This window comes from Alligator mississippiensis, chromosome 2 (genome assembly GCF_030867095.1).
Source record: "Alligator mississippiensis isolate rAllMis1 chromosome 2, rAllMis1, whole genome shotgun sequence".
Lineage (NCBI taxonomy): Eukaryota > Metazoa > Chordata > Crocodylia > Alligatoridae > Alligator > Alligator mississippiensis.
Window position 1 is genome coordinate 214496742 of NC_081825.1, and position 12934 is coordinate 214509675.

At 40.8% G+C, this 12934-nt stretch overlaps 1 protein-coding gene across 2 annotated transcripts in view; it reads left to right on the top strand.

Moving 5' to 3' along the window:
* The window catches only part of TPCN2 (two pore segment channel 2), a 65667-nt gene that overhangs the window by 27157 nt on the left and 25576 nt on the right, over nucleotides 1-12934 (top strand). For both annotated transcript variants that reach the window (XM_019476747.2, XM_059722733.1), the window contains exons 4-12: nucleotides 461-638; nucleotides 1149-1265; nucleotides 2019-2125; nucleotides 3546-3618; nucleotides 6448-6547; nucleotides 6953-7018; nucleotides 7636-7700; nucleotides 9524-9621; nucleotides 10030-10111. In XM_019476747.2, the coding sequence (XP_019332292.1) occupies nucleotides 461-638; nucleotides 1149-1265; nucleotides 2019-2125; nucleotides 3546-3618; nucleotides 6448-6547; nucleotides 6953-7018; nucleotides 7636-7700; nucleotides 9524-9621; nucleotides 10030-10111 (886 nt within the window). The remainder of the gene's footprint in view (nucleotides 1-460; nucleotides 639-1148; nucleotides 1266-2018; nucleotides 2126-3545; nucleotides 3619-6447; nucleotides 6548-6952; nucleotides 7019-7635; nucleotides 7701-9523; nucleotides 9622-10029; nucleotides 10112-12934) is intronic.

Below are 12934 nucleotides of genomic sequence, written 5' to 3' on the forward strand. Positions count from 1 at the left end.
ACTGCAAGCTCTAATTATGAGGAAGCTGCATTGGTTTTCATGGATCTGTTAGCATGACTAAGGCCTATTTGTGTTAGTTTAAGGTTTATAGGATTATGCACTGGAGATTTCTAAACTTACTTTAATACTGTTTAATTCATTAGCAGTGCATTATGTGCCAAAGCTTATTAGTCTAATCCCAGTGGCAGCATTTAAAGAAGGAAAAATATACCTCCTGCCTTCCACACTCATATATCCCAAGATATGGTATTTGATGCAAGCATTTTTTTTATTCGAAGTGCAGACAATAGGATGCTATAATCAAGTGGTGCTGTACATTATAGTGCTTTTTAGATATTGCTCACTTTACTTGATAAACTTCATATTAGTGCAAACTTTCTAATCTTTCTAATAAATCTGCTTGACTTTATGATAAATGTCTGCTTTCTCTTATTCCTATGTTGTTCTTGTTTCCTTACAGGATTTTGGGCTTAACCATTACTATAATCCTGGGTCTGGCTTTCATTGAAACCCCTTCTTCACTTACTGTCACCTCTGATATACGATACCGGAGCCCAGCTTGGGAGCCTCCATGTGGCCTGACAGAAAGTATTGAGCTGCTTTGTTTCCTTATCTTTATAGCTGATGTATCTGTGAAGGTGAGCTAAGTCTTGTTCTCTGTCATATAGAAGCATGCATACTTGTATAGTCTGCTTGGCATAGTCACTGGTTGCATCTACATGAGGTGGTAGTGTGCATTTGTTTAGTACTTGTTTATGCGAGTACCCAAGTTTCTGTGCAATAGTCCCAGTGAATGTTTTTTTTGTGACACAACTGCACAGTAGCCTAATGCTACTGTGCACTAGTGTTGTGTCACTCACGTTTTTTGTCACACGATGCTACTGCACAGTAGTACCAGATATTTCCTTTGTATAAAGGGCTGTTCCCAAGGTGTGAGGCAGTATCTATGGACTCTTACAATTTTGGCCTTCTGTCCCTCCCACCCTCCTTTATATCATGGGCCATACTTGCAAACAAAGTAGTAAAATCCAATACCCTTTAAAAGAGCATTGGTGTTGTTTTCCTTTTCAGTCTGTTCCTCCCCACCTCCCCCCTTCCACCATTCAGCTTGTGATGTTTCAACAGATATTCAATTTTGTCTCTTGCAGAGTTATTTAATTGGTTGGGAAGAATTTCGGAAAACTAAATGGCTGATGGCTTATATCCTGGCACTGGTAGTCTCGCTGACTGACTGGACTGTATCAATGAGCTTTTCCTGTAGAGAAGTAAGATTTATCACCCCTCCCTTCACCCCTTATTGCCTTAAGTTAGAACACTATATCAAGTTCTCGCTTCCATGTTTTGAACAAGATGTTATGATTTGGGAGAGGGTACAGAAAAGAGCCTGTCCACTGGCTTGAGGGCTAGAGAAAATGTATTAGAGACTACTGGAGAGACTTCAGTAACTCAATGTTTTTTTTAGATTATCAGAAAGAAGACTGAGACAACTTGATTAGAGTATGCGCTCTTCAAAGAAAGAAAATACTTGTGCAAAAGGCTATTTAATAACGCAGAGGAAGGCATAATAAAAATTAGTGAATGGTAGCTGAAGCCAGGCAAATTCCTACATTTTAACATTGATTTAACCACTTGAAATGGTGGTTTCTTCATCCCTCAGTGTCTACAGATCAAGCCTGGAGAATATCTTTCCATTTTCCTCCAAACACCAGCTCCAGGATCTAACGAGGGAGTAACTGGGTGAAATGCCATTGCTTATGTTAGGCAGAAGATCAGACTAGATAATCCCTTCTGGCCTTAAACACCATGAAATATGTTTTAGGTCAGGGGTTTTGGCCACTGGTTATAAAGATTCCTTTTATGATGCATCTTTGATTGCGTTGATCTGTGTTTTTTCTTAATTTTTTTTTTCCTGGCAAAAATATGGAAAAACTAGTGTGAAACTGCGGAAAAACTAGACTGCTCAGGGCCTGCTCCCTGTGACTTTGTGAGGGTTAATGTCCATTGTTTTGCTTTTGCAGACTGTGAGAATAAGACGAATTCTCCGACCTTTCTTCCTCCTTCAGAATTCCTCCATGATGAAAAAAACGCTAAAAAGCATCAACAGCACACTGCCAGAAATGGCAAGGTAGGTAACAGCTGAATAGTTGGAAATGTCTTTAGAGAGTCTTATTATTCTGCAAATGATGAACCAGGACATCTGCTTTGAAAGAGTTTGGCTGTGTAACTGATTAGCTATTGACCTGATGAAAATTAAATTCCTTGTGGAACTTGGTGCTGGAAAAATTAGCCATGTAGTATTTTGAACATTAATCTGATGATCATTTGAGCTGCTTTGGCTGTATTAGCCATGCAGCTTCCAATACTTCCCTTCCATGAAGTTGAGGTGTTGCGAGAGTGGCGTGGATCTTTTACTCAGACTTAAGAGGTCTGATATGAAGAAGTGCCTACCTGTATTGTAAATTGTTCTGTGCTGTCATTTTAATGAGATACGTGACTGATTTTGTGGACGTGACAGTATTTTGTCTCATGTGCAGTACTTAGCACTCATAGGGTGTGTCTAGAAAAGCGCGGTTGTGTGCTATGTGGCGCTGCAAACACGTTTGCAGCATACCACACAGTCTGGTGTTCTCCGCGCAAGGGTGCGCTGCCCGAGTGTGTGCTGCACCTTTTATTTTTCTGGGGGTTTTTTAACCCCTGGATAGCTGCAGCACAAGGTGCACTGCTGCTTTTTGTCCCCAGGGAGCCAAATGTCCACATACGTCTGGATACACCCACACGAGGCTTTCTTATATGGAAAGCACCCTGTTCTCGAACGCTCAGAATTATCCTGCCTGAGATGGAACTCGTTAAAAGATTTGCCAGAGACCCGGAGGGAGTATGTCATAGTCATAAGTGGAACACAGATGGTGATGCTTCCCAGTCCTGAGCTCAAATTAATAGATTGTTTTTGCCTCCATAGACATTTTTGAAGGGTATCGTAATCACTTTCATCCTTGGAGAACAGTAGCAGTACAGTTATCAAATCACATTTTCTTTAACTTGAGTTCAAAATAAGGGAAGCGAGCCCAACCATGGAACCCAATACCTTTTGAAATAGAAACTGCTTGTGTGTATACAGGTGAATTTGATAGGTTCACCTGAGGCCTTTTTGACTGGCACTGGTAAGTTTCATTAAGAATCAAAGATTTACACAACCACACTCATCTTCTGTCCAAAAGATTCCTTAAAGTTCCTTGTGGTGGTATAGTCACAGTCTTCAATATTAATTGATTGAAAACTATGATCCTGATTCAGAAAAATGCTTGGATTCATATTTTTCTCATTGTCCTCAGTCAGAGGGATTCAAGGACTGATTTCAGTGACACTGAAACGTGCTGAACAGTTGTGATGTGGTGCACATTTCTGAATTGAGGCCTGTCTGATTTGTTTTTGTTATGTGGATATAACACCATTTAAAAAATCCTATTGCTTTTTTTAAAGGACTGCATCCTGCTGTATTTTAAGCCAAAGGATTTATGTCAACATATATATTTTCTTTTTGATAGTGTTGTTCTGCTACTAGCTGTTCACCTGTCTCTCTTTACCATGTTTGGCATGTTGCTGTTTGCTCGAACAAAGGTAACTAAACATTTGTGCTATGATTGATCCTACTGCTGTGTGTTTTTTCTTGTCTGTGTCCCCCTGTTGGCTGTTTGTTTGTGATAGTTGTTTAAGTCAGAAAAACTCAATTTCTCCAAGAAAAGATCATTTTATCATCTTTGTCAGAAATGTCAGGATGACTTTTAAGTGTTGTATGGGGGAGGATGTTTTTAGAAAACTTAAAAAAACCCAACAACAACATGAACGTATGTTACATTCTTTGTGTAAGAGGACATTGGGAGGCCACTCCTAAACCAGTTTTATAATTTCTTCTTTCTCCATCTTGAAACTTCATATTTCTAATATCAAATTTCATTGTTCTTTCTGAGCTATGGCTGCACTTATGTCTCCACACTATGTCTAGAGTATTCCACTGTTACTAGTCCCTACTGCATTTGTTTACCCTTTTTTTGTCTAGTTCTGAAACTTGGTTGACTTGGTGGTAAAAATTGGCTCCTTCCTAATTTATGCTGCAGCTTCTGATGTCACCATTGCTGTGTATGTGTGAGGAAGAAACTAGCTAAGACAAGATCCTAATCACATCCCTCTCTCTCCAGCATTGCTGTTGAAAACTAATATTTTTCTCTCTCAGGCATGTACTATTGTTGTATTTTTAATTTCCTCCTCCTCAATTCTTTCTTTTACAGCTTGTATCTTCAAATCCACTATTCCTCACTAACTCTTGCTCATATCCTCAGCCATTTCTCAGCTGCAGTCATTCTTACCTTCTTGCTTCTGGCCTTGTTTTTCTCTCCTTTATTCTAGCTTGATTCTTTCTCTGTTTACTCAAACTTATTTGAAGTGCTGCAGTTAAAATCATGTTTTTTTCCTTATTGCTGTGACTGTAGACCCTTCTCTTGCGTCACTTTATTCATTTTCTGTTTCTTCCTGTGTTACGCTCAACTCTTTGTCCTCATCTTGCAGGCCGTCTCATGCTCACCCTCATTTATTCCGTGTTTTTCCTAATAGCACTGTTCCTCTCCTCTGCTTTTGAGACTTGTACCTTCATTCCTGCTCCAGTCTACACATGGGACAGCCTCAGGTGAATTTGCTAGGTTCACCTGAGGCCTTTTTGACTTGCACTGGTAAGTTAAATTAAAAATCAAGGACTTATGCAAACACACCCATCTTCTGTCCAAAAGATTCCTTAAGGGTCCTTGTGGTGATATAGTCATAGTCTTAAGGGTCCTTGTGGTGGTATAGTATTAAATAATAGAAAACTATGATCCTGAATCAAGAAAATGCTTAGATGCATGTTCTTCTCATTGACCTCAGTCTAAGGGATTGAAGGACCGATTTCAGTGACACTGCAGCATCTGCTGAACAGTCCTGAGCTTTCCCTATGGATAAACAACTTCCCTTCTCTAAATCCCCTGCTTCTTTTCCCAGGAACTCTTTACCTTCCTCTACTACTAGTAATCTTCTCACATCTTCCCTTCCATTTCCTCTTGTGCTGTTTCTTTGTTTGCCTTGTCAAATAGAGATTATGCATTCTCTGCAAGCAGTTAAGTGCATTTATCTACCTTAAAATGTGTAAGCTAGGTTAATAATGGATAACTCATTAGCCATAGATTTTAAAGTTGCTTAAAAGATTAACTAATAGTGTGTTTAAAAAAAATAAAAATTAATTCCGTTGCTTCCTATGCATAAGCTATGTTTTCCCAGTGTAGTATGTCTTTTATGGGGGGGGGCAGAGAAGGAAGTGACATGGTTTATACTGTTAAAGCCTGCAACCTCATCTCAATTCACCACATCGTAAGGTGGAGGGAAAAAAATATTCATGAGAATACTCAAGCCCTGCTTGCAGATATCCTGTTTGATGGAACCTTTCTGTCAATTGAGGGAACTGAAAGTGTGGTTTGAGTGAAATACTGTGAACAGAACCCATCTTCCAACCAAGTTCAGGTAGTCTATAGATGTCAAGTCTTATTGCCGGAGAGCATGTCTGTTTCCTTTCCAGTGGTGCTGTACATGCTTTGTTGGTTGTTCTGACCTATTTGTGTAGGTCATGCTATTGTGCCAGTTACCAAGATCTGTAATTAGGTCTGTAATAACAAGTTAAAGCTTAAGCTGGGCATCTTGATATTTTTAACTAGGCCAAAAACCAATTTGGGTGAATGTATCCAGAAAGTTCTAAGTAATTAAAATATTTGTCAAATATTTGCATTTTTTTAAATTATATTTTCCCTTGCATGGAAAGTAGTATAACTAGTATCTTGCACATGCTTGATTTGATTGATTGAATGATTTTTTTTTTGGCAGCATATGAGGAGGCCTAAAATGCTATTATGTACATTTCAGATCTCTTCTGCTTTTATCATACTTATAAAGTTCTGTTCTGATGCACCAACCTGTGCTTGGAATAGAATGTTCTTCCCCTCCCAGTGTCCCTTTTAGAATTGCTTTAAATTGCTACGTTACCTGTTTCAAGGTGTTATCTTCCCTCTTAAACCTTATAGATGGTAGCCAGACTTAAATCCTGTATTGAGACTTCTCTGCCTTGCTGCCTTTTTAACGGTGTATTCTTTCTTATGTTCTGTTGATTGCTAAGCAGTCGGATTTCTGAAGGCACTAAAGCAGCGTAAGTGATTGTTGTGCAACCTTGTTTTATAGATTGCGTAGACCTCCTGAATTAGCCTCTCAGATCTCTTCCACCTTGTCTTGTGTATAAATCAGGCAAGGATATGTGATAGTTAGATATAACAAATTATTTTAAACTTATTTTTTTTCCTTGGCAATGCAGATTTGTTTGTTTGTATTTCCAAAGTACTGCTTTGGCAATAATTTGGTGGTAATCTCTGTGACTAGGATGGTCAGCAGGATAAGGAATGGCTTGGATATTTCCGGAATTTGCCAGATGCATTGACTTCGTTACTGGTGCTGCTGACTACTGCAAATAACCCTGATGGTGAGCATCTCTTAATAGCAGAATAAAACTTTGATGAAATGGATTTGATTTCTCTCCTTAATTTGGTCTGCCTCTTTTTTTGATTATCCTGAATACTGTTATCTGAAAAAAATAATACCCCCAGTAGTTAGAGGCAAGTTCTGCATGGACCTGGTCATAAATTACATTACTTTTATACGATTAAAAGCTTCTCCCTGTGTTCTCCCACAATGAAACAATTTTTTGGAGCAGATCCTTGACTGACAAACTAATAGATTCATTGATTTCTACAGAGCCATATCAGTGTGCACCAGTTGAGGATCTCCCCCATTGTCTTCATTAAAATCAGATCTGCATTTTAAATATATTTTTGTTTTTAAGCACAGCACTCTTAACCTTACTTTTATCTTGCAAATTTTTGTGCAGTGATGATTCCCGCATATTCTAAGAACCGAGCCTACTCTATCTTCTTCGTACTCTTTACCGTGTTAGGTAAGTTACCTCTTTTCTTCAGTTGTAGGGCTAATTTGCTATAAGTCTCCTCTAACAAGGTGGTATAGTGGGGAGCTGCTTGCTTTTCTTTCTCTGGGAATTTATAACCACAAATATCCTGTTTTCTGTTTTGCGAGAGGCAAGGATTTTTGTGGATATTATCTTTTATAGGACCAACTGCATGGTTGGGATAAGCGTAGTCAAGCTGTCAGGTGCAATGCATTCTTCAGGTCTGTCCTTTTTTTTGGTTTTAAACCTGAATATAGGGGGTTTAGATTTTGGTGGTTAAAAAAATTAATTGTATGTTAAATTTTTAGATGCAGTGGAAGCAATATGCACCTCTTGGTTTACTTTAAAATCCATCTATTAAGATCTTAAGATGGAATGTTCTATTAAATTGAAAATGTTCATTAGTTTTTGTGCAGGGGAAAAATCTTTTAAACTGATGGGTTTTTTTGGAAGCTTTAAGGCTTTACTAGAATATCAAAAAGAAGTTAAATAATTAGCAGTGCTGTATGTCCAAATAATTAAATATGTGACTTGGAAACATGATATAGTTCAAAGAAACTTGAGCTATAAGTCGGTAGGTATTCCTGAATATCTCTCTCTCTTTAAAGGAAACTTGTTTCTGATGAACTTGCTGACAGCAATAATATATAATCAGTTTCGAGGATATCTTCTTGTGAGTAAAACTTTCATTTGTTTTCTGATATGCACTCACTCATAAATTTACAGCTTCTCAACATCTGAGTTTCCCATACACAGGAGAAGCAGCAAGATTCTCTTTATTGTAGATACAGTTATACTATATAAAGTTGCTTTAGATTGCTATAGCTTATTCCTACAATAGAAGAGGAATAAGGTAGATATTAGTATAAAGAATCCCTATATTGTTATACTTGTGTTCACTATAATTGCTGCAGTGAATTTCTGACCCTTGACCCAAAATAGTTAAATTTGTACAAAAGCCATGTGTGAACCAGGAATGCGTTTTTATATATATATATATATATATATTGTCTAGAACAAAGAACCCTTATCTCAACTGTGGCCCTTTAGAATTTAGATGCCACACACATGTTGTTATTACTGTGATATTTAACAAACATTGTTTACAGATTTTGTCTACATGGTAGAGCCTATGAAAATTTCAATAAAGCAGAAATGGTGACTGCTTGCTATGTATGTTGCCACATCCTCTGCTTACAGAGAGCCTTTTTCTCCTCACTTGATATTTTCTGCATTGACCTTATGGCATGGGGAGCTTTGGAAGAAAATTTGAGGTTTCTTACTGCAGAGCCCAAGTCTAGCTCCAAGACTAGGTCCTGAGTCTGAGCCTCCATCCAGGTTTTCAACAAAGGCTGTCACTTCAACCCAGCTGTGAAGTAACTGAATACGATAGCCATATCATTCCATTTTGTGGCATTGGCTATAGAAATTAGTGTACCTTAACTAGGCTAGTCTTGATGATGATCTTGACCCTACTGTGGGGCTGATGTAACTTGAAGTGCAAACTGCTGACTTACTGTAGAACTTGAGTCCTGTGGAAATGACTAGCTAGTGAATTACAAGGAGATATTAATTTGGTTTATTGCTTAATCTGAATTATTTTCTTCAGCGTTGGTGCATTTGGGGTTAAGTCATGCTACTTCATGAGAAGCAGGCACAGCCATGGATATCTAGATTGAAATAAAATGCTATGTGAAGAATCTGTCCAGTGCAATGTTTTATTATTCTTATCACTGTATAGTGCTGTTCACTGCTTTAAACAATGTGTGTGTTGTTTCCCCTCTGGCTTTGTCTAAGGAAGAGTTTATATACACTTGTTCCTTAAAATGAATATGTTCCTCAATGTTCATACTGGGGAAGCTTGATTTAAAGTGTACCTTGTATGTGAAGCAGTAAATGAAAAGATTATTGGTAACCCTTAGTCCCAGACATGAAAGCAACATCCATAGCAACTAAACTTAGAGTAAGCTTTATCTTATTCCAAAGTGCCTTATGTGTGTTGCTTGTTTTGCCTTCAATTGGAGAAGAAGGTGGGATCTGTTTATCATAGAAGGGCTGTGAGAAATGCATTGGAGATGAAGAATCATGACCTGGTAGCTACAGAAAGTTAATAGAAACTAAAACTGCATCACATTTCATTTCCTGCTTAAGGGGCAGAATTGAACCGTATGAGAGCAGTCATGATTGGAGGCAGCAATACCTAGGAATGAAAATTTAAATTAAATGAAAGGCTGTCTTAGCCACATCTAATAAAGAGGCACTTTCCCAATATAGATACTTTGTAGGGACTTCCACTTTAGTTCCAGAGAGAAACAGTAGAGGAGGCTGGGGGAAATAAAAAAGGCAGAAAAAATGCAGCCAGAGATACTGGGAACTGGACTTAATCATTACCAGTGAGTAATTTCTTTTTAATTCTCTCGACTCTTCACGACCACCACAATACCTCTGAATGTTGCATATGAATAACTGTTGCTCTCTGTGGTATCTTCACTATAGAAATCTGTCCAGTCCTCACTCCTCAGGAGGCGGTTGGGAATCCGGGCTGCATTTGAAGTGCTTTGTTCCCTGAAAGAGACTCCTGCCCATACACATGAGTGAGTAAAGGATGGTACAGTAGGTACCACTCTGGGAACACAGAGCAACATTTGTCTTTCAGCTGTGTCTTCAACCCCCTTTTTGGGGAGAAGCAGATTACTGTCCACCTCTTCATATTCTATGGGCTTTTCCTTGCCTCTCCTAATAATATTCAGATTTGTGTCACTTGAACACCGTTCTCAGGGTCTCACTTATACTTGTGACAGGGTTAGGGGTGGAGTAGGGTGGGAGACCTAGATTTTGTTTTCACTTCTAATTTCTATTTGTAATTGGTACTGCTTTAAAATAAGAGTGAGACTGCAGTTAGGCTCAGCAGTTAGTTGCCTGCCTTTGTGAGAGTAGAAGAGACTGACATAGCTTTAAGATATAAAAGATATCAAGTTTCCTTTTTCTTTTCTTTAAAATAGATTGTGCGTCAATGCTGAGACCTTGCTCCGGGTGCTGAAGAAAGTGGACATGGATTTTGGCTGTAAACATGTCATCTTGAGGGTAGGAATTGGTTCTTGACAAGCATAGATAAGAACATAAACAGAAGTTCTTGCTTGGTGTCCCTGGAAACTGACATCTTCTATTTAGACATGCGTCTAGTCTGAGAGTGGTAGCTTCAGCACAGTCTTACGCTATCGTGCAAATATCCCTGCTGAGAGCAAGAGCCGAGGTCAGGATCTGTGTCCATTTTAGTTCTTGGGCTTGTTGCTGAGATGCAGGATGCTCATGGAAACTGCCCAATCTGCTATCAAAATTGTCATGAACACCAGGCTTATTTTACTTAAGGGTTAATGAACAGCTACTAGATTGAAAAGTTTTTTTGTTCATTACTAGCAAAGACTTTTGCACTAGAGACCTGAGGATGAAAGGCTTTCTTTCTCAATACCAAAGCCATTAAGCATTCAGTCAATGCTCAGTTTTATTCTAGCTTGCTGTCATTGAGCAATGAAAAAATTCACTTTAATCTTTTTAAAACTGCAGCTCTTCATTTGAAATATTTAGGTTTTTAAAATGAGTGAGGGGAAAAAGAGTAGCATTCTCAAAATGCAGCGATCTGCAGCACCTGGTGCTCTGCCACCTAAGTAAATGGTTCTCATTGTGAACCTCTTGTTTTATGTTAGGGTTGTTATCTCTTTGACTATATTGGGTTCAGAGGCAGGAGAGAGCAAAGATCACTGAAGGGAAATGAAGGGATTCTTCCAGGATCAGATATCTCATTTGACCTCTTTTAGCTCTAGGATTGGTTAAGACCTAGATGTACTAGAATGCTGCTTTCTACAGTATTTCCTTTAGTATTTGGAAATGCCAGTGAAGGAAAACCCAGAGATCAGGTGCTCATGGAACATGGTTATATTTATCTGTGCCACTAATTTGCATAACAAACACCTACGGGAGGCTTTAGTTTAGCGATCTTGATTTTTGTTCAGGTTGCTTGCACTTGTAGGACGTGTCTGGTAATCCCAGGCTTTAGGACTTCTTTTTTTCTTTCTTACTGGGACCAAAGATAAATTTCCTCCCTATACCTACCCCTTCCCCTTTACCTGCTCAAATGCATTATTTGCCTTCAAGAGTTGTTTTCTTCTCTGAAGCCTTGGACATTGGTTTGGGTGTGCTGGTGCTCCTAGTGGTACTGACACATAACACAAACCAAAACCATAGATGAAAATGATAGAGGTGTACCAGTATATTGGTTGCATATCGGATCAACACTGATAGAAGGAGAATTAACATTATTGACTATCGGCTTTTCTTGCCTGATGTGGCTGTGTAATATTGCCAATTAAATTAGGGGCAGGCAAAATACGGCCCACAAACACCGTGGGCAAAATCCAGCCCACCAGGCAATTTTATCTGGCCTGTGGGGCTCCTAAAAAATTTAGAAAACTAATATTTATCTGCCTCTGGCTGCCTGTCAGAGATGACAGGAGCCAGGGTCAGTAGGACTTATGGGGAGCTGGCAATAAAACTAAACAGCACAGCAGCAAGTCCAGGTCGACCTTGCCCTGCCCTGCCCTCCCTTCAGCCTCCCATACCCTGAGCCCAGCCGGAAGCCTCTGCCTAGCAGAGGCTTTTAGAGGTTTCTGGCCTGGGACTGTTCCTGCCTCCCCATGCCGAGGGGAAATTCAGATAAGGGCTAGGGGAGGCAGGGAAGGACTGCAGGCGATTGCCCTAGTCCTCAGGCCCGGCTGGGCCGGCTCCTACAGTACCAGCGCTGCAGCTGGGAACCATGTGATGCTGGAGCGCAGCAGGGGGAGGGGAGAGAGGGCGAATAGGGAAATGGCTGCAGCAGGTGGAGGGAAGGGGCAGCGAGTGGGTGCATGGAGCATAGAGTCAGGTGAGTGTGCGGGGCCCACAGGGCTAGCGCCAGCGGGCCAGCAGGAGCGCAGGGCCAGGCTGCCAGGGGCTCTATGGAGCCATACTCTCTCCCTCCTCCTTATTTGAGCAGCGCAGCCTGGGCCCCATGCTTCTGCCATCCTGCTCTGCCGGTGCTGGCCCTGGTGCACCAGTGTGGGCCCTGCACTCCTGCCTGGCTGTTGCCGCGCACTGCACGCTTGCTTGCTGCCTCTTTCCCCTGCCTGTCACAGCCATTTCCCAGCTGTCTTCCCCACCCCTGCCTGCTGCACTCCGGCATCATGTGGTTTCCAGTTGCAGCGCTGGGACCACAGGAGCAGCTGGTATGTGGTGCTGGAGCAGTGTGGGGTGGGGAGTGACAGGAGAAGGGTAGCAGACAGGGGGCAAGTGGCAGTGAGTGGGAGCTAGTTGGGTGGGGAATGGTAGGAGAAGGGTAGGCAGAAGGGCAAGTGGCAGTGAGTGGGAGCATGGGGTCCACGCCAGTACCCCGGGGCCAGGAGCAGCAGGAGCATGGAGCCCAGCTGGCAGGGGTTCTGCCTGCCACAGGCTAGGGGGTGGGGTGCAGGCTGTGGGCAAACCTTCCCCCTCCATTCAAGTCACAACCTTCCCCAGCCACCCTCCCCCACCCACACAGCCTCCCACAAAACTGATACCCACCCACACCCCATAACTATCCACCCCCCCGCCACAGCTCATTTACCCACAAACATACACCTATGCACCCATCGACAATATACAAGAGTAAGCTTCATTTTAAGCTTTTATACTATCGCCTCTGTGTACATGACACACACACATACGTAAATCAGGACAAAAATATTTTTTTAAATGAAATTAATTAAAGTTGTAGCACAAGTTTGATTTTTATAATATAATTTGGTATTTTTCTGGTTCAGAGATGGCAAAACCCCTTGCTGAAAGGAGTAATTCTGGGGGGCGAGGGGAGGGACTTACAGTGGCAAAGGTCAGGGG